The sequence below is a fragment of the Euleptes europaea genome, chromosome 13 (assembly GCF_029931775.1).
Source record: "Euleptes europaea isolate rEulEur1 chromosome 13, rEulEur1.hap1, whole genome shotgun sequence".
Taxonomy (NCBI): Eukaryota; Metazoa; Chordata; class Lepidosauria; order Squamata; family Sphaerodactylidae; genus Euleptes; species Euleptes europaea.
The window spans coordinates 38,184,129-38,209,026 of NC_079324.1; the positions used below are offsets into that span (position 1 = coordinate 38,184,129).

The window sequence follows — 24,898 nt, forward strand, 5'->3', positions numbered from 1 at the left end:
GTATTTCAATCTGTACCTTCTCGTATGTGGCGCAGTTGGGGGACTTTGCAGGTACTTTTTCTCCCCTAGTGGATTCATACCATCTGTACTAGAGGCTGGGCTCCTCCTGTCTCCTCAATGTGAGAAGTGCCAGGATTTTTTTCACTGTGGCGGAAACATTTGTAAATAAAGCATCCTCTGTGGGTTAGAGGTGAAATAGGCTGATTCCTTTTTTGGGGGGGGGGTGTTATTCTTTTCATCTGGATGGCCCAGGCTAGCCTGATCTCAGAAGCTAAGCAGGGTCTGTCCTGGCTAGTACTTGGATGGGAGACCACCAAGGAATACCAGGGTTGCTATGCAGAGGAAGGCAATGGCAAACCATCTGTTAGTCTCTTGCCTTGAAAACCCTATGGGGTGGCCTAAGTTGGCTGTGACTTGACGGCACTTTACCCGCACACCCTTTCTCTTTACGGCCATCTGAGAACTTTATATCTCAGACAGTTACTGCAACTTTCACACCATGCCTTAGAGTGCCATCTGGTGGAGGTTTGTAGAATGCCTGCTGAAGCAGTGGTGGTAAATGCTTTCTTGCAACCAGGCACTACCCTATTGCTTCAAGTCCTGTGTTGGTAATTGCTTCCCCCCCACATACACACTTTGATCTCAGCCCAGAATCTCTCTCACCAAGGCTCACTCATATAGGATGTGAGGCAATTGCTTTTGTTGCTGGTTGTCTCTTACTGCACCTTTTAGATTAAAAAAAATCTTGCTTTGTGCCTGTCACTGATATAGATTTTGAGGAGAGCAAGAGTACAGTTGAGGGGGGGAAAGGATCCAGTTAATTCCCATACTACATATTTAGCAATAACCTCTTTGGGCTCATTTTGATGGGTCTCTAGAAGAAGCCCTGTATAATGTTATGTAGCCACTGACAAGGCTGCAGGAGGTACTTTTCCTGATTGGATTTGTTGTGCAGCTGAACGAGTAGGCAATCTTCAAAATATACCGGACTTTACAGGTCTGACTGCAGCACCTTCAGTTACACATGGAAGAAAGCCCGTGAAGAAGCCAGAGCACAAGTAGGGTGGGCTATCACTCAAGCTGATGGGCAGCTTCAATAAAGCACACAGTACAGTGGTCACATCACTTAATAAGCTCTTACAGATCGTTTGATTTGGGACTAAAGCACTGCAGCTCTTGACCAGCAGGTGACAGTGTCCCCTTTTAATTGGCTGCCTGTACCCAAATGAAGCTGGAGGGGGGAGAGCTACTCGTGCACTTTCATTTTTTCTACTGGACACAAGATCTGCATAAGCTCTGTTCTACATAAATCAATCTGCATTGTCATTGGATGGGTGGAATGGGGGGGGGGAATTAGCAAAATTATGAAAACAAGCCACCTTCTGCTCAATGTTATGGTTTTGGTACTAGCTGTAGCTCTTTTCCTCTTTTTGCCTTCAGTGATGCAAATATAGCCAAGATTGTGTATATATCTTATACAGATTACATGTAGCTTTTTTGATACAGAACGGGGTGTTTTTTTTGCGGGGGGGGGGGGAAGGCCACAACAAACTTATGTAGTTGAAAAGCATGTAAGGATTTGTGCCAGAATCTAGTTTTCCATGGGCCCATACTCTCTCTAGGTGCACCTAGTCCCAACACCTCCCTGCTATTAATAGAACCACAACTGCAGATAGGTCACAACCAGACAAGGAAGAAGAGAGCAAGCTGCTTCCTAATAGCACACACGGAGCAGCCACCAAGCTTGGATGCAGTTGGGAGCAGGCGGTTATGTTGGCAGAGACACACAAGGGCTGCTCCCAAGCCTTCTGGTGGGAGGAATGGAATGGAATGTGCTGGCTGCCTCAGAGCAACTCTCTGTGCTGGAATGCAGCCTGCCCAAGAAGTCATCCAGAGCAGGCAGGGCAGCTCTCTCCACACAGCAGAGCACAAAGGGGTTCTCTCCCCTTCCAGGCAGGGACAGCAGCTTGAACGGAGAAACAGATGGATAAGACTAGCAGAAGGGCCAGCAGAAGCTCAGAATCAGCTGCAGATGTTTTTTATCCCCCCCCAAAAAAAAAACAGGGCCCTGCCATCTCAAAGGATAAGAGACTCATTTAACTCTTCAGCTTTTAAACCAACTGACACCTCCAAGAATCAATCAATATCTATCACATTAGCTAAAAAAATTGAACCTCCATGGTCAACTATGTCTCTTACCACCAGATACTGGGGACAAACCGAAGGTTGCTTTCGCCTTCATGCCTGGCTTCTGAGCCTCCCAGCAGCATCTAGAGGGCCACAGGCACAGAGGGCTCTGATGTGGCTTAGCAAGGCAATACATATTCACTTGCCAAAACATAAAACTGGTAAGACTAGTGGGGGGAAACCCAAAAAAACTTTTAGCCTGGAAGCCGCCCCCTCCAAGATAATCCTTGATGTGTGAAGACTGACTGGATTTACTCCCTAGCAGGGAAATGCACTCTACACATATTCACATTTTTACTAGATTGCTTGTTTCAGACAGAAACTTGCCTCAAAGCCTGGCTGCAGTCCTTTAGATAATAGCAGGCTGCTCCTTCTAGGGCCAAATCCACATCAGCTCTAATATTTTCCTGAAGTCCTAGAGAGTTGTTCAATTACTCCAACACTACTAGAGAAACGCTGAACTCGGGGGGTAGGGAAAGGAGCATTTTCTCATTTGCACACCAATTTAACATTTCCTACCATCTAGCAGTGGTTTTTGCAAAACCTACACCCAACACACTGAGCTAGTTCTTTCCTGAAGAACTACAGGGAAGCTTTCTCCTCGTCAGCAAATGTCCCCAGTTACTAGCATTCAGCACCCTTCTTGCAGACTTCAGGAGGTCCTGGCTAGCAGCAGAACATGAAGCATGAACTGTACTGACACAGGCAGAGGATTACAGAGATTTATTTGTCACATTTTGCCCTCTAGCACATTCCACACAGCCTCTCTAGCAAAGGGGGATATTGGAAAACCCTGGAAGAGGACAGAGATTCTATGACTACATGGGACAAAACTGAAGTTAGAAAGGGCAAAAAAAAAAATTCCTCTGTAGAAACAAGGTAGGACCTATCCAGATCAACTCCCCTCCTACAATCCACCAGTCCCAGTGGGAAAGACAGGACCAGTCTGGAAGAGTATATACACTGCATGAGCTCTACAACTTCCACAACACAATTCTAGGAGGCGCATAGCCCCAGGTCACCTCGTTCTAGAAAGAACACCCCCATCCTGAGACATGCATTGAAATCTAACAGGTAACTCCCAGATGCTCCTGAATCTCAAATGCATCCTGCAGATGACACTACAAACAACCTTAGCAAGAGCCCCACGGAGCAATATGCCACCAGGACCCGTTCTGGTCCCCTTGTAACCTGCGTCTCATGATTAATCAAAAACAGAAATACCGTCATCATGCACCAAGATCAGACCTTGCATACCAGCTCTCTTTTCATTCATATCCCAGCAGCAGGGAAAGAAGAGGGCCAGGGTGCGTATTCACTCTCACAATGCAAATTAGCTAAACTTTTAACATGCTTTAACGTGCCTTTGATTTAGATTGGCATATGGGTTGATATCATTCGCCCTTTTGGTGCATGGTTGTGTGTGAGGTGCAGATTTCAAGCCCACATTAGTAGTGGTGAATATGAAAACAGATGGGGGCAGTTATACCGTTAATCAACCCTAATTCAATCTTGTTCCTGCAGACATGCCACTCTCCCTAGCACAGCTCAAAGCACTCAAATGCCAGTCTCCTGGCTGCAGTTACCTGAACAAATACTCAAACTTTGGCTCACATTTTGAAGGGCAGGGTACTTCCCTAAGCAGCCCTGACTCTGGATCATATGTGTGTTAAAATGCAGTTACTGTATTTACCCGAAAGGAAGACCTAATTTGTCCCAGTTGTGCTGGCAAGAAAAAACAAACATATTGTCTTAAATTCATGCATAAGTTACAAGTATGTACAGTAATAAAAAGACTGTGCTAATCTTTTCTTTTTAAAGAGGAGAAAGGTCATCTTACAGTTAGGTTCATCTTCCTTTCTGGTAAATATAGCTTTTCAGGCATTTGCCTTGAAAAAGCAAAACTGATGTGCCATACTCATGCACTGAGGGCTACTCACCTCTGCCAGTTCCCTCACTTTCATGTTAAGTCCTATTGCTGACTCAGCTCCACTATCTGGCAAGGAACAACTCCACAGGGAGTGTTTCTAATGGCAATGTGTGAAAAGGCTTTTCTGAGTCAGACCACTGGAGTCTACCACAGAAATACAACAGGTACCGGTTACAAAATGCACACATAATGTAGCAAGGCCCGGCTACAGCCAAAAGCCTGGAACCAGAAACCTGTGCTGCCATGACAAGGGGATGGCATCTGGTCTGTCTCTTCTTTCTTGCAAGACATGCTTTCCTATGCTATAGCCATTCCCACAAGGAGACTTACACACAGCCAGAAATTACTTAACTGCAGGAAGAGAAGGCAAGCTGTGGAGTCCTCAATGGAAAGTTTTTAGTAATTAACTGTGGTTGGGAAGGGGGACCTGTCCCGCTTGCTTCTCTGGCAAGAGCTTAGCCTTGATTCAGGGAGCTGAAACCTCACTGTTTGCCCTTCTCCAGTAATCAGTGGATTCCCAAGCATGTCAAGGGAAGAAAGGATAATCTTGAAGCATAGCCTCCACATCAAGTGAGAGGACCAATGCTAGAAGGGGGGCCCCTATTCCTGCCACAGTAAATACTCCAGTGCTGATAAGGAGCCACCAGATCAGCCACTGGGGCTTCCCTGGCTCCCAAGGGTCTTTCCCCAGAGCAATGAAGTGATCTCCAACTTCAAAATCCAAGCTGTTCTTTCTGGATCCTGCCGATGAGCATCGTCACCAAAAGCCAACTCAAGTTAAAGCTACAGATCCGGCGACTGCCAGGCCATTGAGTTATTAAGTGGAGTTGGGTTGTACCACAAAGTGACAAGCCTGCTCCCTTCCCCTCCAATTCTACAAAGCAGTCAAGGCTCAAGAGGCTTCAGAAGCAACAGCTGTGAGCCAGCTATTATAAGGCTTAATGGCTACACACACACCCCACTGCCAATCCCTGTAATGCAACCTGTTGGCAATTCATGATTAGTTGCTGAAAGCATAAGACTGCTGGAGGATCCTACCATGCAGGAAAGGCCTCCAAGCCTTGTCCCCCACCCACACACACTCACCCCCCCGAGAAGCTTCCCTAATCCCATCTTCAGACCCCCAGACTCATGTACTGTAGTGTCTTGTCTGATAAATGCATAATGCTGCAAGAAAACAGTTTGTGCTTTTAGCCAATAATCTCATAGGATTCACTGTTAAAATATAGAGGGCCCCCGACACCCAAGGTAGACAAAAGCTTCTAGTTAATCTGCAGCTAACTTTACAGGCTACCTATAATGTACAACCCCTGCACTTACCCCAGTTCCAAAGCACATGACTTGCTTGGTGCCCCTCTCCCCACCCCACCCCCCCAGCTACATACCCGAGAAGGTGCACAATTATTCTTAATGCAGCTCAGAGAAGCACACCTCCTACTGGTACTGTCTTTGGGGGAAGGAAAGGCACCCAATATGGAGACACTTATATTGGTTTGAGGGCTACCAAAGAAAGCCCTGCCCGGATTACTTTTTAAAAAGCCTCCAAAATAGTTCATCTGTAGAAAATGCCCTTCTGGATTTAAAAAAAGAAGGAAAAACATGAACATCAGGGCTCTGCTTAAGGCCAGATCCAGGTTTTCCATTTCTTGGCTGCAGCAGGACAGCCAGAAACAAACCCAAGGAGAAGTTTTGGTTTCTTAGCAACAGCTTTTAGCACCTGCTTGTCTGCTTTCAGGCAGTCAATGTTTTAGGAAAGTGCTACCGACGGCTCAGGCGATGCTTTCAACAAGGCCAGACCTCAGCTTCCAAATAGGCCTGATGGCTGGCACAGTCAAGAACGAACTTGACAGCCTTGTTCTCCCCAGAGTGCAACGTTCTCTCCCCCACCCCTTGCTCCCACCAGAAAAATGCAGAAAGGGAGGGATCCCGCTACTCAAGCAGCCCTACGATGTGAATACTGCCTTTCCACTCATTTTTCTATCAAGGATTAGGGTACTGAGTCAAAGGATAGCTGAGGCAGAAATCAGACAGAGGGCTGATGTCAGCACAAAGCAGCTCCCTTCTGACCATCACTGACCCATCTCAGCTGGTGCTACCCCATCAATTCAGAGAATGCTCCTTCAGAGCACAAACAGTCTTTGGCCATGTTTGGAACGCTTCCCTGGCTCCTTGCAGGGAGGCCTCGCTGTGGCTTGGAGGGCTTATGGTTGACTCAGGAAGAGACGTGGCACTTAACAGGATCTCCCTCTTCCTGTTGCAGTTAGCTCTCCTTCCCAGCTGGCTTGAAGAGCAGTAAGACCAACTCCAGGTGCTCTCTGCGTTCCAGACTCTTCTGGGGGGTGCAAAGCTCCAAAACCAGAAGGGCACTGGAGAGAGAAAGAAAGAAGCAAGTACTTATTTGTCTGCAGGGTTCAGAAGGCAACAGAAGTACACACAAGCTCAGGATACATCAAGCATTAAGGAAACTCAAGCTTCTATATATTCAGCATCCCCCCTTTAGGGAGAACCTCCGTTTCTCAAGCTAAAATCTGCAGACCAGACACAGGGTCCCTTTGACCTAGGAGCCTGTGTTTACTAACAGATGTTTGTGAGATTCAGCACTCCCACACCAGACAAATGTAGGTTAATCTCCCCCAACAGAGACTCCATCTTAATCCTCCAGTGTCAGATTGCTTCTAGTCTCAAAGCTCAAGAGATTGTGTGCTTTGCAATAAATTACAAGTTTGGAAGCCCAGACTGTTTTCCCTTTCCAGTTTCTGGCTTCAAGTACACTCAGCCATAAAATGTTGCACAAGCTAATTCTGCCCTTGGTCTATCTTGTTGCTCTACTTTCCTCTACCTCGAGAGACTGGAATGAACTCCCAGCTCTAAATAGTAATTCCCCGACTACCATATTACCTTATTCAATAACTGGAACAGGGACAAGCATCTGAGTTTGGGGGAAACCTGACAGGTTTCCCGGGCAATACCCTCTTGAATACACAGAAAGTGGAATTAAAATTGGGAAAATAACAGTGAAGAGGATTGCTTATTCTAAATACCAAAATAGCCAATCACCTAATCACCCACGGCAGAACAATGCTCTCCTTCTCTTCAACTGCCTCTGTCCATTAGGGAGGATGACTATGGCCATTCTAGAAACTCCTTGTATGACAGAAGAAGAAGAGTTGGTTTTTATACCCCGCTTTTCTCTACCTTTAAGGAGTCTCAAAGTGGCTTACAATCACCTTCCCTTCCTCTCCCCACCCTATGAGGTAGTTGGGGCTGAGAGAGTTCGGAGAGAACTGTGATCGGCCCAAGGTCACCCTGCTGACTTCATGTGCAGGAGTGGGGAAACCAACCCAGTTCACCAGATTAGAGTCTACCACTCATGTGGAGGAGTGGGTAATCAAGCCTGTTTCTCCAGATTAGAGTCCACCACTCTTAACCACTACACCACATTGGCTCCAAGCTTTACATTAGGCAGCTAGGGCTTGCAAAGTAAGAAACACAGGAAGAAAGATCTCTGGAACAGCCAACTTCTCCAAACTAGGGGTTTCTAATCCCACACATGAACAGCCTGCTCTTGACATGTTGCCACAAACATCTCTGCCTTGGTGCCATGCCTAACAGGACATCCTTGGGCAAAGACATGACTGCTGTCCACAAAGGAGACAGGAAGAAGATTTTATAGCATGTTTTCAGTCTCTAATTAAAAGGGCCTCACTGACTTGATGTCACATCCACCTCACAACAAAAGACAAGGCTCCGAAGACAAGCCCTGAGTGAGGCCTTCTGGAATTAGGAGTACTTTGTTAGGGTGAGAAGAGTGAAGGCATGCAGGTTACCAACTGCAGAGCCATCTGTGTATCACAAGCTGTTGTTTGTTACCCTGGAAACATTAAAGCAGATATAAAGCAATGGAAGTTTAATCTCAATCTAACAAGACATCATGTCTAAGGACATTCACACAAGGAGATCCTGAAGGCTGTATTTGCTATTGTCGAAGGCTTTCATGGTCAGAGTTCATCAGTTCTTGTAGGTTATCCGGACTGTGTGACCGTGGCCTTGGTATTTTCTTTCCTGACGTTTCGCCAGCAGCTGTGGCAGGCATCTTCAGAGGAGTAACACTGAAGGACACTGAGAGACACTGTCCTTCAGAGTTATTCCTCTGAAGTTGCCTGCCACAGCTGCTGGCGAAACGTCAGGAAAGAAAATACCAAGACCACGGTCACACAGCCCGGATAACCTACAAGAACTGCTGTATTTGCTGTTCCTGTTTATCGTTCCCATGATAACAGCTCCCTATTTACAAATAGTTAATGGACTGCTGTGCTGAACAGACATTCACTTGATGGAGTCAAAACTAAATATTGGGAGGGGAAGCTGGAAGAAGTTTCCAAAAGACAGCAGTTATGGAAGCAGAACCAGGACCACCATCCATGTGATTTAATTCTGGTGTTTCCACTCACCTTCCACATCCTTGCGAAGAGAAGCACACATTCCAAGGTAACAGCTCCTCAAAGTTACCCTGACATAACAATTGCTTGGGCTGGAACAGCAAATTGGATTAAATCCAAGACTGGATAATTCTCACTGAGAACTGGAAACAATTTTCAGACCTATTTACAGCTGGCACAAAAACGCAATACTGGCTCCTAGACATGTAAAATATTTTTCCAAGCCTTGGGCAAAGCAACCTACACTCTGGATCTTTTCCTAACCTATGACTGTCTAAAACAGGAGGAAACATTGCTTAAGTATAATGTTGGAAGAACCAAAAAACTGACTGCAAGCTTGAACGTCAGCTCCAGCTGTCATACATCCACCTACCTTTGTCAGTCCTGCAGTTAACTGGGTACCCAAGTGTGGTTGGAGGCCTGTGAGGTGCTGGGGTAGGTAGGAGCAGAAGGAATGGGTTCGAAATTGAAGTCCAGCCCTTCTCCATCCATGAGGTCGGTATTGATAATGTAATCCACATCACATTCAAGGTTCTCCATGTACATATCAACATCCAAGTCATTAGGCAGCCTATCCTGATTACCTCCAAAAGGATTAAGAGTGGCAGCAGTCAGAGGTGGCAGGGCACCCAGCTGGACCACCTGGGTAGACTGTCCCGGGCTGGATGCCTTCAAAGTGGACAGGCCAGCTGCATTTTGGGGAGCTGTCACCATGGTAAGTGCAGAGGCCAAAGCAGTGGTACCAACCGAATCCAACTGCTGTTCTGAAGGCTTTCTGAGCAGGTTAATTGGGCTCATCTTGCTTTTAGAGGATTGGTCCCCCAGGAGCAAAAAACTCTGGCTGTTCAACCTGCCTCCACTCTGCGGGAGGATAGGATCTACCTGCGTCATCATCACATCACTAGGAGGCGGTGAGTTGGAGGTCAGGAGGGCTTCCAGTGTCTGTGGACCAGAGAAATGGCCCCCAGAGCTGTGCAGCGAGATATCAACAGGGTTGAAGAGGGAGCTACCAAATGACGGTGCCTGAGTAGCTGTGCTCTGGGTCTGCAAGGGGAAACTGGGAGTTCTCTGGGCCAGACCACTTGAAGTATGCTGCTGAGCCGCCAGCAAGGACGAACTTGGTGACATCAGGTTTAGGCCATCAATGAGTTCCAGCTCCTCTGTCACAGTGGGTGGAACGTTGCTAGATGCACTGGAGTAGACGAGGGATGGGAGGAGCTCCTCATCGGGAAGGTCATCCTGCTCAGTCAGGATTGGAGAAAGTCCTAAACTGATGGTGCTGGCATTGGAACTGGTCCGAGGCCGGATACTGGTCCATACATCAGAGTCCTCGTTGCTTCTTGCTGAGGGGCTGCCAGGCCACTTGGGGTACTGAGAGCCTGGACTGTCAGCAGGAGGTTCTGGGGCCACCTGCATAGCCGCTTTTTTCTTTGATGTTTTCCCCCGGACTTTTGCCAGTTTGCTGCTGTTGTCCATGGAGGCAGCTCTCCTCCGTGGAGCTTTCCCACTTTTCCCACCTTCTGGATTAAGCATCCACCAAGAGCTCTTCCCTGTAGCTTCATTGTGCACTTTAATGAACTTGCTATGCAGAGACAGGTTGTGCCGGATGGAGTTCTAAGGGGAAACAATGGGAAGGACAACACATTAGCATCATTCCCATCATCCCTTTACACAATCTAGACCAAAAAACAACACCCCTGAGGAGAAGAATGGCCCACCGAGGTGCCAGATAGCCTAGAGATGTGTCTTGGCTATCAATATGATGAAACGCCTGTCTGGCTTTTCAGTAAGCCACTCATTCAGAAAAATCTCCCAGTGAGATCTATTTAAAACATTTGTTCAAGCAGCCTGTACTATTCCTGTCTTGAGATTACATTCAGCTGGGGGTGGATATCCAAAGTGCAGGGGGCCTACGATGATGGGCAAGCCAATAAGCTGTCTCTTTTTTTCCTTCCAGGGTACCTCTAGCATCCTTGACCTGTTTTCCTTTTCCAAGTATCACCTCTGCCACCTCTTCTGCATGTAAAAGAATATTTAGCAGAGAAGCCTTGCTAGCACTCACTGGCATGTAGTCAGAATCAGACACACTATTAATCCTTTCACAATTCCAAGCCTGTGGTAGATGTTCTTGTTGTGGTGACATGTTGCATTTTTGTTAGGCAGCAAGGTGCCAATTCAGCCTGCAAATAAGGCCAAAGCCAAATTCCGAGCAAGAGTGAAAATAGAAGCAATTATCCCTTCCAAGCCTAGCTAAATTACAAGAATATTCGCGTGACTAACCTCACCATTGATTTTATCCACCTAGCCAAAGTGAAACAGAAGGAAGTTCAGGAACACTTTCCTAGCTTTGCCTAGGCCTCTCATGCAACATGAGGAGCCTTGCCTCAAAAAATGGTAAGCCCTGAAGACATTGCTGCTCTCCGAACTGGACAGTGTCCAGTACTACTAGCTGACCAACTTCTGATGACAACAGAAGCAATTATACCAATTGGCATCTAAACCTGTGACTTCAATCAGGCGTTTATGAATTTCCAACCCATAATGCTGTTTTTCAGGAGCCCCATGGCGCAGAGTGTTAAGCTGCAGTATTGCAGTCAAAAGCTCTGCTCACGACCTGAGTTCGATCCCCACGGAAGTCGGTTTCAGGTAGCCGGCTCAAGGTCGACTCAGCCTTCCATCCTTCCGAGGTCGGTCAAATGAGTACCCAGCTTGCTGGGGGTAAAGGGAAGATGACTGGGGAAGGCACTGGCAAACCACCCCGCAAACAAAGTCTGCCTAGAAAACGTCGGGATGTGACGTCTCCCCATGGGTCAGGAATGACCCGGTGCTTGCACAGGGGACCTTTACCTTTTAATGCTGTTTTTAAAAAGAATCCTACCTACCTGGGATTCTTTTGCTTGCAGGAAACCTCTCTAAAGTGTTCATACGGAGCGGGGGGGTGGGGAGATCCAGCACACCACAGACCACTCATGTCTGCTCTTGATTTAGAACGGGAGTCTCATTTACCAACCCAGTGGTTTGCAAACTGTGAGAGGCTATACAACCCCGCCCCAGAGGGAATGAGCCAACTCACTGGCCAAGAACACCCTCCTCCCCGCCCCCAAGGAATGGCTGCTGTCTAATTGCCTAACCACAAGACTTTGGCTCTGTTTACTTCAGTGTGACTTGAAACCAAGAGGTTCGGAACAGCATGTAACTTCCTAGGAATAGTAGTAAGGTTTTGTTTCTGGGTAACAGGCCTGCTCAGCCAGAACCACAATGTGCTAAGCCTTGCGTCAAGAGGCATCCTTGGCCCAACGGCAGAACTGTTCTGGTACACTGGAGTTGCCGGATGGAGCCATTAAACCTTGATTTCTCTTGTGAAAAGTAAGGCACTTTTCAAGATTTTTGGGTTACAAATAAAAAGGTAGAGATGATGGCATGACAGCTCAGAGAGAGTACATGGACCATATCATAGTTACTTCTTAGTTTGGTACCCAGGGTAGCCCTGGTAGTTTAGTGATGGTTAAAACATCCAGGACATGTGAAGGCAAAAGTCTAATGTAAAAAAAGCAGAGTTCAAGATTTACTTAGCCTCAGATCAGAGGTTGTTACCAAAAACAAAGCAAATGAGTATCACAGAGCAGGCAATAATAGGAAAATCCAGAGGAAACCTGGAAGGGGGGGAGATGTACTAGAAAAAAGCTTGGAACCACATAGTTCAGAATAGGACTGAGTTTGGCCAAGTGATATTTAATCAAAATTAAGCATTTATAATTATTGACAGCTTAACCTACAATCCAACAGCACTCATTACAATCTGCCCACCCCCAATTTTCTGTGTGATTTCAACAGCACTTTCTGCTACACCCAGACCAAGACTGTCTGAACAGCATTTTTTTTATAAAAGCACATTACAGGGAATTATAAGATAGTTCTGTTGTTACTAAGAAAGCTGAACTAATAACCCCCACCCCCAATTCCCTCTCACACAAACAGAGGCTTACAGTAAGTGTTCTGATATTCCACTTTTTCTTTACAAACAAATCACACTGTCATTCAAAATACCTTCCTACTGGTTTAACACCTAGTTACCCAACACCTTACATAGCAGAATATGTCACACACCATCTCTGGAAAATACAAGGGCTCATGTTTCAGTGCTCCTTCCAGTGAAAGATTGCAGTAGAGTCACAAGACAGACACCACGGATGTTCTACCACATACCTTTGCCATTTCAACATGGTACATATATGTATCATGGTGCTGCTACAAGGGAAACCTAAATGAATTCTACTCATTGACTGAAGTGGGGCACAGGGAAGGAGAGCCTCCTCATTAACTTGGCAAGGTGGGGAGGGGAGGTGACAGCACTCTGTTCTTTATGTAGCCATGAACCTGCTTTAAAAATAGCCCCGTCTATTGTTTATGTTTCCCCTTTGCTCCTTATCTGAGGGATGCTAATTGAAACACAACCCTTGATCAAGAGTGAAAGTGACCGGCAGTGACTTAATTTGTTTGGCCTATTTTCACTACAGGGGTATTTCAACAGGCTTTTAAGAAAACTCTGTTCAGACTCTTGTCAGAAAATGTTTCTCAGGTCAATGCCATTGTCTTACATTGACCTTCATTCACCCACCCTCAAGCCCCTTTCAACATTATTAAATTTTCTCTTTCTTCCAGAATTCCTGGGCATTCTTCCTCCTGGAAACTTACTGTTTTCTGAATTTTCAGTTTGCTTTGGAACATCAAGTTAAGTGATCATGAGAGAATCATTAGAGGCAAGACTCATGGTTCTCTGGGTTCGGCCCCCATACACTGTCTACTGCAATTAAATGTGCCATCTCCCACTTGGAGTGGTTCTGAAAATACCTGTTAGTGCCCACTCTGAGTTCCTTAAGCACTCCAAGAATTTGGCAGCAAACTGCCCTCATCAGGAGAGGAAATTATTTTTTTAATAAAATTTGATATACCAAATGTTCAGACTTGCCTCAGACAAAACACACCTCATCTCTCAAATTGCAAGATCCTATTACATGCCAATGAAGAAGCTAGCATTCTCCAACACAGCTGGTAGTTTCAGAGCCAGAGAGCATCAGTCCACTCACTACTTATTTGTACAGTACTAATGTACTTTGCAATAGAAGTAAGAAGGGTGGTCCCCTTGCCCTAGAAAACTTATAATCTGATGTCTGATACAGGGATGGGGCTCAGCAAAGATAACACGAGGGAATAGTAAGTTACTGCATTCTATGTTCCTTGGCTTCAGTGAGACCAGAAATAAAGAAGAGAGTCAAGCAATGGCTTCACAAAAAGGTGGGAGTTGAGGCAGAACATGAACAGAAAGTGGCTACATCACAGAGACATTCCAAGAGACCGAGAAGCAGGTTTTCTACAGAGAAGCAGATTATTCCGCACCTCACAATCCCTATATTCCCTGCAAGCATGCTATAGTCTAGAAAACCATGCCCCTGGGATTTTTCTAGTTCACAGAACCGGACAATCAAGCGCCACTGTCTCAGCCTTCCTTCTCCATATCCTGCCTCTCAGAGGGAGCAATGATCTTCCACATCATTCAAACATGTAAGTAGGAAGTTGCAACAAGTTAAGCTGACTGAGCAGCCAGTGACTATTTCCTGCTGTTAATAGCCCCTCCACCCCAAGCCTCAAACACAATACTTTCAAGTATTTCACACAAAAACTGCACCCCATCAAGTTCTACCTTGCAAAAATCCATTTCCTTCTCCCAGAGAATTAAACTGGGTAGGAAGAGAAAACAGGTGGAAACACACACATGGCATGTGCTAAAATATGCTTTAACCCAACTCAGGCCATATGTGTGTATGTGTTAAATGCCATCACTTCCAACTTATGGTGACTCTATGATTTAATGACCTCCAATATGTCCTACTGTTTGACAGTCTGGTTCATATCTTGGAAACTGAGGGCTTTGGCTTCCTTGATTGAGTTAATCCATCTTATGTTGGGTCTTCCTCTTTTCCTGCTGCCTTCAACTTTTCCTAGCATTATTATCTTTACCAGTGATTCCTGTTTTCTACTAATATGACCAAAGTTCAATAGCCCAGCAATTTTAGCTTCTAGGGAGAATTCAGGCTTGATTTGATCGAGAACCCACTTATTTGTCTTTTTGGGCTGTCCACTGTATCCATAAAACTCTCCTCCAGCACATTTCAAATAAGTCAACTTTCTTCCTGTCAGTTTTCACACCCATACATAGTAATGGAGAACACCATGGCATGAATTACCTTGATCCTGGTTACCAGCAAAACATCCTTATGCTTAATCTTTTCTAGTCCCTTCACGGCTGCCCTTCCCAGTCTCAATCTCCTTCTGATTTCTTAGTTGTAGTCTCCCTTTTGGTTGATGAGGGAGCCAAGGAACAGAAAATCTTTAATGATTTCAATTTCTTCATTGTCAACTTTAAAAGTGTGTAATTCCCCAATAGTCATTACTTTTGTGTTGCTTGTCCAGCTTTAGCACCTTCTGCTTTAACCTTCACCAGTAGTTGTCTCAAGTCTTCACTATTTTCTGCCAGTAATGTGGTGTCATCTGCATATCTCAAACTGTTAATGTTATTTCTATCAATTTCCACTCCACCTTCATCTAAATCGAATCCAGCTTTCTTTATGACATGTTCTGCATATATATTGAAGAGCTAGGGAGATAAAATACATCCTTTTCTGACACCTTTGCCAACTGGAAACCATTCTGTTTCTCTATATTATGTCCTAACAGTAGCCTCTTGTCCAGAGTACAGGTTGCACATCAAAAGAATCAGATGCTGTGGCACACCCATTTCTTTTAAAACCAACTAAGCCATACAGAAAACATTAAAAGACATTCTGAAAGGGAGGAAGGGAGCATCAACATGGGTAACAAGTGGAGTTGCATTAGTATCCCTAAAGCAGCTCTCTTGGGGCCCAACACAGCTGCAGGGCAATCTTGGCACGTGATCTGCAGGGGAAACAGCTTTCATAAACTGGCAAGAATAACAGTAAGGTTTTCCAAGATAATTCAACCTGGGTTACAAAGAGCAGTCAGTACACCGTGTGAGGAAGGAGCGGGAAAGTGCCCTCTGGGACTATGAACCCAAATGGCTCTGGGGTGGGGCATGTTTGTCCTGCTCTGTTCTTGTTCTCTTAAACACACCCTGTTTTTAATCTGCAGGGAAGGTTGACAACACCTCGAGAAGGTGCTCTCTATGCAAGGATGCCTACCCGATTCTTGAGCAACTGAGCTTACTCCCCTCATTTTTCTTTCTACCTGTCACCCTCACTGGCCACCCACAGCCAGGCTTTCTTTCCATTCCCTGTCAACATCAGCTCAGAATTCCTTCTAGGCTTCCTTTGCAAACCCCTACCAATGTTTCCTAAAGCACAAATATTTGCAAGGGGGAAAAAAGAGTTACATGTTCTTCCTAATTTTCCTACCCCTTCCACTGCCAGTTTCCTAGTCATGCCTCTGTTTCATCCACCTAGCTGACCTGTGCCAAGGAGAAATTCTAGTAAGTCAGAAACATCAAGAGATCATGCAAGTCAATAACAAAATTCCCACAGCACTATAAAAAGAGCTTTTGAAGTCAGAAACAAGGATTATTACGGCCAGAAGCTTTTCCAAGACACTACACCTCCTTCTAGATATATGCACAGCACAAAGCACAAATCAGTGCTGCAACATTCATTCCTCTCCACCTATGACAAATCTTTCCAAATCATCTTGCTGCACCACTACTGTTTTTGTATAATATAATCATACAGCACCCCCCCCCCCACAAGAACCAGCTGAATATTTTTGCATTACAGTACCAAAGCTAAAGCAAACACAAGGTTAACCTCTGGCAACAATAGGACCATGAAAGCACTTTCCTTGGTACTTCCAGGATGAATTCAAACAAAAGGGTACCCAACCTTACAAAGATGTCTAACAAAAGCCTAGTCTTTTATGGAGGAAATAAGCATAGCTACTTTTGGGGCAACACTCCCTCACATTTCAGAGTGCTGCCTGTAGGGCCTTCTTCTTCCACAATATCCACTTGGATAAGTCACAACATAGAAGTAATACCCTCCTGACCTCTAATAAATTTGGACTCACCTTAGTTTTGATCTGAGTCAACCCCATCTACTATGAACTTTAGCTCCAAGAGGTAGAGACCAATTCCAGAACAGCATGCTGAGAGACTGCAGCAGCACAAGAAGGGAGCATAGCTGTGTTTATGCTGCAGATCCCTGTATGTGAATTGAATATTTGGGACAGAATTTCACATCCTAAGCATTTTTCTTTTAAAATGTCTCTGTCCTTTAAAAAAAAAAAAACCCTCCACGCTCACGGTATGGATACTTCAAAGGGCATTTTCTCTGCTTCCACTTAATAGATAGAAAGCATCTTAACCAATTAGCAAGGCCAGAAGAATTTAAACTATTATTCACAGAGCATCAACAGGATCATTACACAGAGGTTTACAGACATCCACCACTGAATCTACCCTTGACCGTCTTTTTAGATCCCAGTTAATTCTTAACTTCTACACTGCAAAGAAAAGGGACAAGTCACAAGGCCAGCATCTAGTAACCTTTACGTATTCAGATTAACTTGTATCTACAGAATGCTTCTTTGAAAAAGATTGCAAAGGAATAGTAAAATGTATTTTTTAATGATACATGTCTGCATTGTTATGCTTCCTGTGCTAAAGGAAGCACACAGCACACATATGAGCCTTTCAATTGCATGCCTGAAACCTGTATGGGAGAGGCCTACATCAGGCACTGCTTGCTCCAGATCAAAACAGTCTTCACTGCCAAGCGATGCATTTCAGCTTCAATTTCATTCAGGACCTCTCCTTTAATGACCTGACCATACAAAAACATACCATTTTTTTTTTTGGTTATTCCAGAGCAAGAAACTGTTCCCTAGACATAAAATAAGTGCAAGTGTTAGAAAGGAATGCCTGCAGACTTCAACAATATGTACCTCTATTCAAGTAAGACAAATACAAGCAAATGAAGAAGCGGATAAAGAAACAACAATGAGCCAGTGTGGCGAGGTAGAGGCTGCTGGGCCTGCATACAGGAATCAGGGTTAAAACTCCTGCTAAGCTGGGAAGCTCACGTGGTTTCTGGCAACCCTCAGCCTCTCAGATTAACCTACATGTTAAGGATAAATAAATCTATTGTAACCTTGTGGTCATTAACCATACTTTGCAAGCTCACATTTATGACAGCAAAAAATATTACGCTGGACACATAGGAGAAGGCAGGAAAGGGAACCAACAGCAACACTAAGCTGAGCCACTCAGAATGTCACAGCCTTTTGTAGATGCTGTCCCTACTGCAGAAGATGGCAAAGGCAACAGGGAAAGCGAAGCAGGTTTTTTTTTTAAACTACTTGAAATGAAAGTTTGCAAAGTGTGGATAATCACTCAGGTGATGCTATTCTGAGTCAGACTAGGCATGGGGGAGGGCGGAGAGAAGAATGCTCTCATTTGAAATCACTACAGGAGCCAACTCCGTTTAACACTGGCATTTCCCATTTTTGGAACAAACAAGGCTCATATTTTAAAATAAAGGGAGTCTTCTTCCCAAGTGCCTTTTCAGCCTCAGCTTCCTCAAGGGAGGGCAGACATGTTCTGTCTCTGCCCAGAGCTCCCTTTCTGAAGGAAGGGCTGTGTGAGCCAGGAATGCATGCTATGAAGGAGTTATTTATACCGAGCATCAGTGCAGCTGGGTGACAAAGAACTGAAGCCCAGTATTGAAATCCATTCAAACGACACTTGGCCTTACACAGCAGCCTGGCCTAGCGTCTCTGATTAGGCTCCTGCCTTTCCAGGAAATCTCCAAGAACATTTACAAAGTGGGCAGGGAGTGGCCTTTCTTGGAAGTGCTGAAACAAAGTGAACTGAAGGGCCGAGCACAAGGGACAACCCACATACATCCCCCTCCCCCTTCTCAATACTTTTTATCAGACAGCCAGGAGCAGGCAAGCAGTCAGCTGTAATCTCTCTCCTCCAAATTTCTTTAAAGCAGTGGTTTGTAACCTGTGGGTTGGAGACCTTCAGGTGAGTCGTGCAGCTTCACTTGCGGAGCCATCTCCCCGCTCCCCAGCTTTTGAGGCCCTGCAGCTACTGCACATGCAGCTAGCACACATGCAAACAGAACAAGGATGCCATGCCCCTTGTCTCTCATTGTATATGCTTACACCTCAGCATCAGAACAGCAAGAGGAGGTCACTAGCAGAGAGGATTCAGATGCCACCCAACCCTCAAACCCTCCCTTGCCTTCTTTCTATGCTCCCTGCCCAGCACAGACAGGCCAACCATTGAAACTCACAATTCATTTCTCCAACACACATCTGCTGATTGTGCAAAGCCACCTCTCTTCACAGAAACAGGTCTTTGTTTTCTCTATCTTTTCCCTCCACTTAGTTCAACCACTATTGCTCCTTTGCCAGTGAGACTTTCATTGTTCTGTACATGTGATTCCTGTGTGTAAGCCCCCCCCAAAAAATTCCCCCTTGCTTTGTTTTCTCCTCCCTCAACCCTGCCAAGATCCACAGCCACCAGTCAAGATTCCAACGTTCTGCACATCTGCTTGCAGAGTGAAATCTACCTCACTGAGGAAATTAATCTTTGGGAGAGAGCACTCCACTCACCCAGCAAGCAATGGACAACTAGTGGTGATGGCAAGGCATGGGAAGTGGGGGAAAGGAGAGATATAAGGCAGGGGAGTGCTTCTGCGGCAGGGAGAGATATCTGAACCTGTCAGCGCTGGCTTGTTCTTCGGTACGGTATACTTCCTGCTATGCCTAGCTCTGTCTTCAACTGCCCACTGTCCTGGCCCTGATACTGGTGAGGTCATAATTCTGGCTCCTCCTCATCACATGTCCAAGATCACAGTTTCCTTTTAAGTAATGTGCTTGTAAATGAGTCCAATGTTGCTTCCTGGGGGCTGTCAGAGTAGTCGGGAGTAAATCTGAGAGATTATAATAGAACACATGGCAGCAATGAGGGAGGGGTTTACTATTATCATACTTCTAGACATGTGAGATTTTCTGAGTCTTGGAGAAGACCATTCCTTATCACTCTTTCCACACAATGAAAGCAAAAGCATTTCCTAAACTTGCACTGCTCACAACTGCAGATGGGGTTGTGGTCTCCAAACATTTGCCCTTGGAATCAAATTGTACCACACTGAGAAACCAGGACAAGGAGAAGTTGGGGGGGGGGGGGAAGGAGGCTGAACCAACACCAGCCTTCTGTACAAAGAAATTCCTTGCAAAAAATCAACAGTCACGGGATCTGCAGAGAAAACATAGCACAGGGAATTCTAGTCAAATACACGTGCTTTATGCTGAGGACCAAGACCCATACAAAGGTTAAGCTCTAGCAACTGTAGCATCCCCACTAGACACAAGGGTCAGTGCCAATCACTCACTTGTGCCCAGCAACTCAAGGATAGCTGACAGAGCAATCAGGACAGAGTTTGTTTGGTATTCCCTTCTCTCCTGGTCTCGCTCCTAAGGCACTGCGTTCAGTATCAAAGATCTGGATGAAAGAAGAGGCCATCTAATCCTGCCTCCTGCTACATCACCAATCAAACCAGTCCAAGCTACCAGTACTTCACTTTCTGACTAGAAAGCCTTTCCTCCTAATCAGAAACGTTTTAGATGTATACTTGCCACAACAGTTCTTTAGTAGTGTAAAAGAGTTCTAGATCAATGCTGGCTCAAATTAAGTCCCATCAGTACAGTCTCAACAGTAACTACAGTAGATAATTCTGGACCTGCTGATAAGTCACACCCCATGACCCAGAAACCTTGCAGCCTAGTTCCAGAAATATGGAACTGGGTTGTGGTTACTCAAAGCTGAAACCCAGATGCTTAAAAAAAAAATTAAGCCATATTCCAGAACTGCAACCTGACACTGAAAACTGGTTCCTTTGGTGGATCTAAGCAACCCCAATAGCCACTTCAGAGTTGTAACCTCCTAATGATGACATTTTCTTCTCCTTTGCTGACACTACCCCCATGTCTTTTCAGTGACATCAACAGGTACTCTCCTCCCATTCCTGCAACTCTGACTGAACAAATGTCACCTGTTGAATTTTTATTACATGCAATTCCTAAAAGCAAAAGGACCACAATACTCTTTTTGTGAGCTTTAAAAAGTCACAAGACAGCAAATGATTTCAAGAGGCAGGGAATGGAGGGGGAGAGACGCTGCTGGCAGAGGGCCTGCAAGTAGTACGCAGTACAGTACCTAAAGCAACTCTGCTGTCAGTTGCACTGCCAGGACGGGAAAGGGTCCCTGCCAGGAAAGAGGAAGGGGAAAAGACGTAGAAACTTTACACTCTGGTGCAGCCTGGTGACGACAGATCAGGAAGTCCACAACTCGAATCTGGCCTTTTACTGAGCGGCCTTAGGCAACTCTCGCAAGCCGCAACACCCAGGGCAAATAGGAAGCGGCCAGGCCACCGGCCTTCCTCACAAGGCTGATGTAAGGAGCGCACGATCACGCTTCACTCGTAGTCGTAAATTCTCCCCTTTCCCTGCCCCCCTCCCCGCCTTTCGGGCCTCACCTTCCACCCGGCGGAGCTGTTGCTGTCTCCCTTGTCGCGGAAATAAGGCACGGAACGGACCATCCACTCGTAGATCTGCGCCAGGGTGAGCCGCTTATCCGGGGCGCTCTCGATGGCCTGGCTGATTAAGTCCGCGTACGACTGGCTACCCCAGGCGTTGCGACGCGCCCCGCCGCCGCTGCTGCCGCCGCCGCCGCTCTTCCGCGCCCCGCCGCTCCCAGGACCTCCCGCCGCCGCCGCCGCCGCCACGCCGCCGCCGGGCTCTTCGGGGCTCCCTAGGCCGCTCCCGGGTCCCACCCCGCCGCCGGGTTCTGGGTCGGGATCCGCCGGCGGCCCTCCCAGCTCCGGCCGCGGCAGAGGCCACGTGCAAGAACGCGGGCGGCTCTGCGGGGGGAAGTCGGGGTCCAAGGCCGCCTCCGCGCCCGCCGCCGCGGGGCTCCCAGAGGCCTCCGCCATGGCGCCCCTCCCGCTCGCGCGCTCCCTCAGCGCCGCCACATCACCGCCGTCTCCTCAGGGCCACCGAGCGCTCGCGGACTGACTGGCGCGCACGCGCTCCGCGGCCGCTGCCCCCCCCCCTTCTCGCCGAGGAAGGTATGGCCCAACCCCCTCAGGCCGCACCGAAGTTTCCCCCCCTTTCGATTAATGGCACCGTCCGCCTCGCCTTTCTCTCCTGAAGCTCGGCCTTGAGGCGCTCGCGCGCGCTTTCTCCCTCTCTCTCTCTCTCTCCCCTCCCCGCACCCTTCGCTCCCGCCTCTTTGCCCCAACAAGCGTCGCCAGCCACAGCAGTCAGCCGCACGGCGACACAATGTTTACCGGACTTCGGAAAAGAGATGTCTACGCTTGCCCGCTCCGGTGCATCTTGGGAGACGTAGTCCTACCAAATTGACTGCCTGGGGAAGCGGGCGCTCGAAAGGACTCGGTCTCCCATCGAACGCAGCGCGGCCCAATTCAAGAAAGAATACCGTGGCAAGCTGCGCCCGCTGGAAAAACTGCAACACCCAGAGAGCGTTGCGGTAGCTTTCCCCTTATTCTTCATCGGGCCTTACACATTACATAACCAACCAATCGGCTTGCTTCAAAACAAACCTTCAGCGCTGTACTGGGCGACGCCGCTCTCCCACTTGTCGGCTGTTCTGGTCACCAGACACTACGCCCTTCCCTCCAGCTCCCTGTACTGTGTGTTTTTTAACTTTCAAATGTTGCACCTAAATTTTGAACGGCGTTCCTCCCACGTATTATGTTTTCCTGCACCAAAGACCACCTAGTATTCTGTGTGTCTCTTATGAAAAAGAAAGGCGGCCTGTAAATTGACTGAGATAAAACCACCTTTTTGGGTTTGCTTGCGCCTTACGGTTCACTACATTATTATTATTGTTATCATCGTCATCATTATTAGCCATGCAGCTACAAAGCTTCTCAACCAAAATTTGGTGGCTTCACTTGTCCTCTACAGCAGTGAGAAGAGTGAGGCACACCGCAGGAGAGTCCTTCAAAAAATGTCTACCCCATCACATCAATGAATAGTTTTAAAAAAAATAAAAAACTGGAGAGACAAAATATGCTGGGTTTATATACTTTATTGTTATGTAAATTTATAATTTTACTCTGATATCATTTAGACTTCAAACTTTATCCCCTGTAATCAGGGTAGCTACAACTGAATCTTGAAAATTCACATAACTCCCCATCGACAAATACATGCATAGTTTTATCACAAGTCTAACAATCTGAAGGTTTCAATAAACCTTTCAGACAATAGGACATTTAGCTGCACTATAAAGGCTAGTTGGCAACTCTGGATGCGAACAACCACTAAAATGTTTCCAGCATATACCAATGTTAAGTCTGGGTTGTCCCCCCCTCCCCCGCACTGTGATGTGTCACTTGTGAATGCTACTGCGGCACAGAAACCCAAAAGCTGAGTATGTATTCTAGTCAATGTAGTGGTTTTAATTGTAATTACAAATATAGGAAATTCCAACATTGATTTTTAGACAATCATTTATGAAAATTGCCTGAATAGTTGCTCCCAGAACTCTGTTTTTGTTTTCTTTATTTTTTACATATGCTGCCCCCTTCTGAGATACAACCAACAGTGCAGCTTCTTGGCCACACATTTTATGGCAGAAGCCTTTTCCATCTTAGATCCCAATCTTCCAGCTGTAGCTGTTTTGATACATAAATTCTCTATGTACTGACACTTATTTAACAAGCAAATGTCATCTGTAAACATTTACACACCTTACAATGTTGTTAGAATGAATCAAATTTTGAGATCTCAAAACATTTTAGTTTTGGGAGTAAGATGCAACCACTAAAATTTTGAACTTGTGGCATCTGAAACTGCAACCTATGCAGTGTTAGGATCAGGCTGCACTACTGAAGATGTGATTACAGGGCTTTTTTGTTTTTTAGCCATCAAGTCATAGATGACTTATGGCAATCCCATAAGGTTTTCAAAGCAAAAGATGTTCAGAGGGGGGTTGCCATTGCCTGCTTCTGTATGCTGGCTCTCAGCATGTATCCAAGTCAATACCTTCGGTTTCAGTTTTCCCTTTTAGCAAAAATACACATAATGATATGCTCTCTACGTATTTTTTTTAATGAGCCAATTTTCCTTTAATTAATTTGAAATTCTTCCTGTTGGCTGTGTAATGTATAATGGTTAGTCTGTGAGCTGTGGAAGTTAGGTTAAACATTTTGGAACAATTCCCATAGTTAAAAATGTAATGTTGAACATTAAGGGCTGCTGACAAGCAGAATTCCAAAGACATTTTGAGTCTCAAATGAATCTTTAAACCTACATTTTAGAGGATACACAACAAATTACCCCCTCCAAAATCATAGAACATTGTAATGGTGATAAATGTCTTAATAATCAGAAACAATGCTCCAAAGGGAGCAAAGTCTCCCCCTACCCCCCCCCGAACCCACATAATACTATACACACAGAGACCCCACAAACTGTCAGTTAAATGTATCTCTCAAGGTGGCTTACAAGTGTAAGCTATTAACAGTACAAAAATATCAACATAATTAACATTAAAAACTTGGAAAGGCCACTTCAAAAACAGGATAAAACAGCAGCAAGTATATACTACAGCAAACACGTATACCATAAAATGAGCAGCACAATATCTTAAATAGGAATCTTGTGGTTTTTATTCTACCATAGACTTGCATGGACTAGAGCCCACATTGTCAGATGCTATTCCATAAATGTTTATCATAGAATAAAATGTTTGTTATTCTTTTAAGCGCTGTAAGGCTTCTGTTTATTTGGGCGACAACCTACTAACAGTACAATCCCATACCGAGTTACTCCAGTCTATTGACCTTAATGGACTCAGAGCAGTGTAAGTGTGCGTAGGACTGCACTGTTACGCACCTTGCCAACTGGAGAAATAATTTTTAAACACATAAAACCAGCAGACCCACTAATAAAATCACCACAGTAAAATCAGACCTCATAAAAAACCAATGCAGGCACATGCACAAAAATAAAAACCAATTTTCTAAAGACTAGGGAAACACTAACAAGCAAAAAAAAAAAAAAAATCAACTCAGCATCGTTTTAAGCCAAAGCCCTTTTTCATAGAGATATTATACACTTTCTTCACGCATTGCAAAGTACAATTCTCACACGCTCATTCATAAGCCCAGCTGAACGAACCCCCCCCCTTTTTTTTTTACAAGTCACCAAGAAACAAGGCTGCGCACGCGCACCAAATGTAACGCCTTGCGGCGTCTTAGCGGATACATCCTCCAATTAT

The 24,898-nt window shown here is 45.7% G+C and overlaps 1 protein-coding gene across 1 annotated transcript; it reads right to left on the reverse strand.

Annotated features, from left to right (window-relative positions):
• Window positions 1–6,128: 6,128 nt before the first annotated feature.
• Window positions 6,129–21,676, reverse strand: FOXO4 (forkhead box O4). The gene is made up of 3 exons (XM_056859805.1): window positions 21,126–21,676; window positions 8,930–10,170; window positions 6,129–6,483 (listed from the first exon to the last, which is right to left on the reverse strand). The coding sequence occupies exons 1-2, from the start codon at window positions 21,579–21,581 to the stop codon at window positions 8,947–8,949; spliced, it is 1,680 nt and encodes a 559-aa protein (XP_056715783.1). The 5' UTR covers window positions 21,582–21,676; the 3' UTR covers window positions 6,129–6,483; window positions 8,930–8,946.
• Window positions 21,677–24,898: the final 3,222 nt, after the last annotated feature.

Excerpts from the sequence above, each read along its gene's own strand:
- FOXO4 (XM_056859805.1), bottom strand. The coding sequence starts at position 21,581 with ATGGCGGAGGCCTCTGGGAGCCCCGCGGCGGCGGGCGCGGAGGCGGCC. Across the intron at positions 10,171-21,125 it reads ACAGCTCCGCCGGGTGGAAG|AACTCCATCCGGCACAACCT; the intron begins GTGAGGCCCGAA and ends GTTTCCCCTTAG.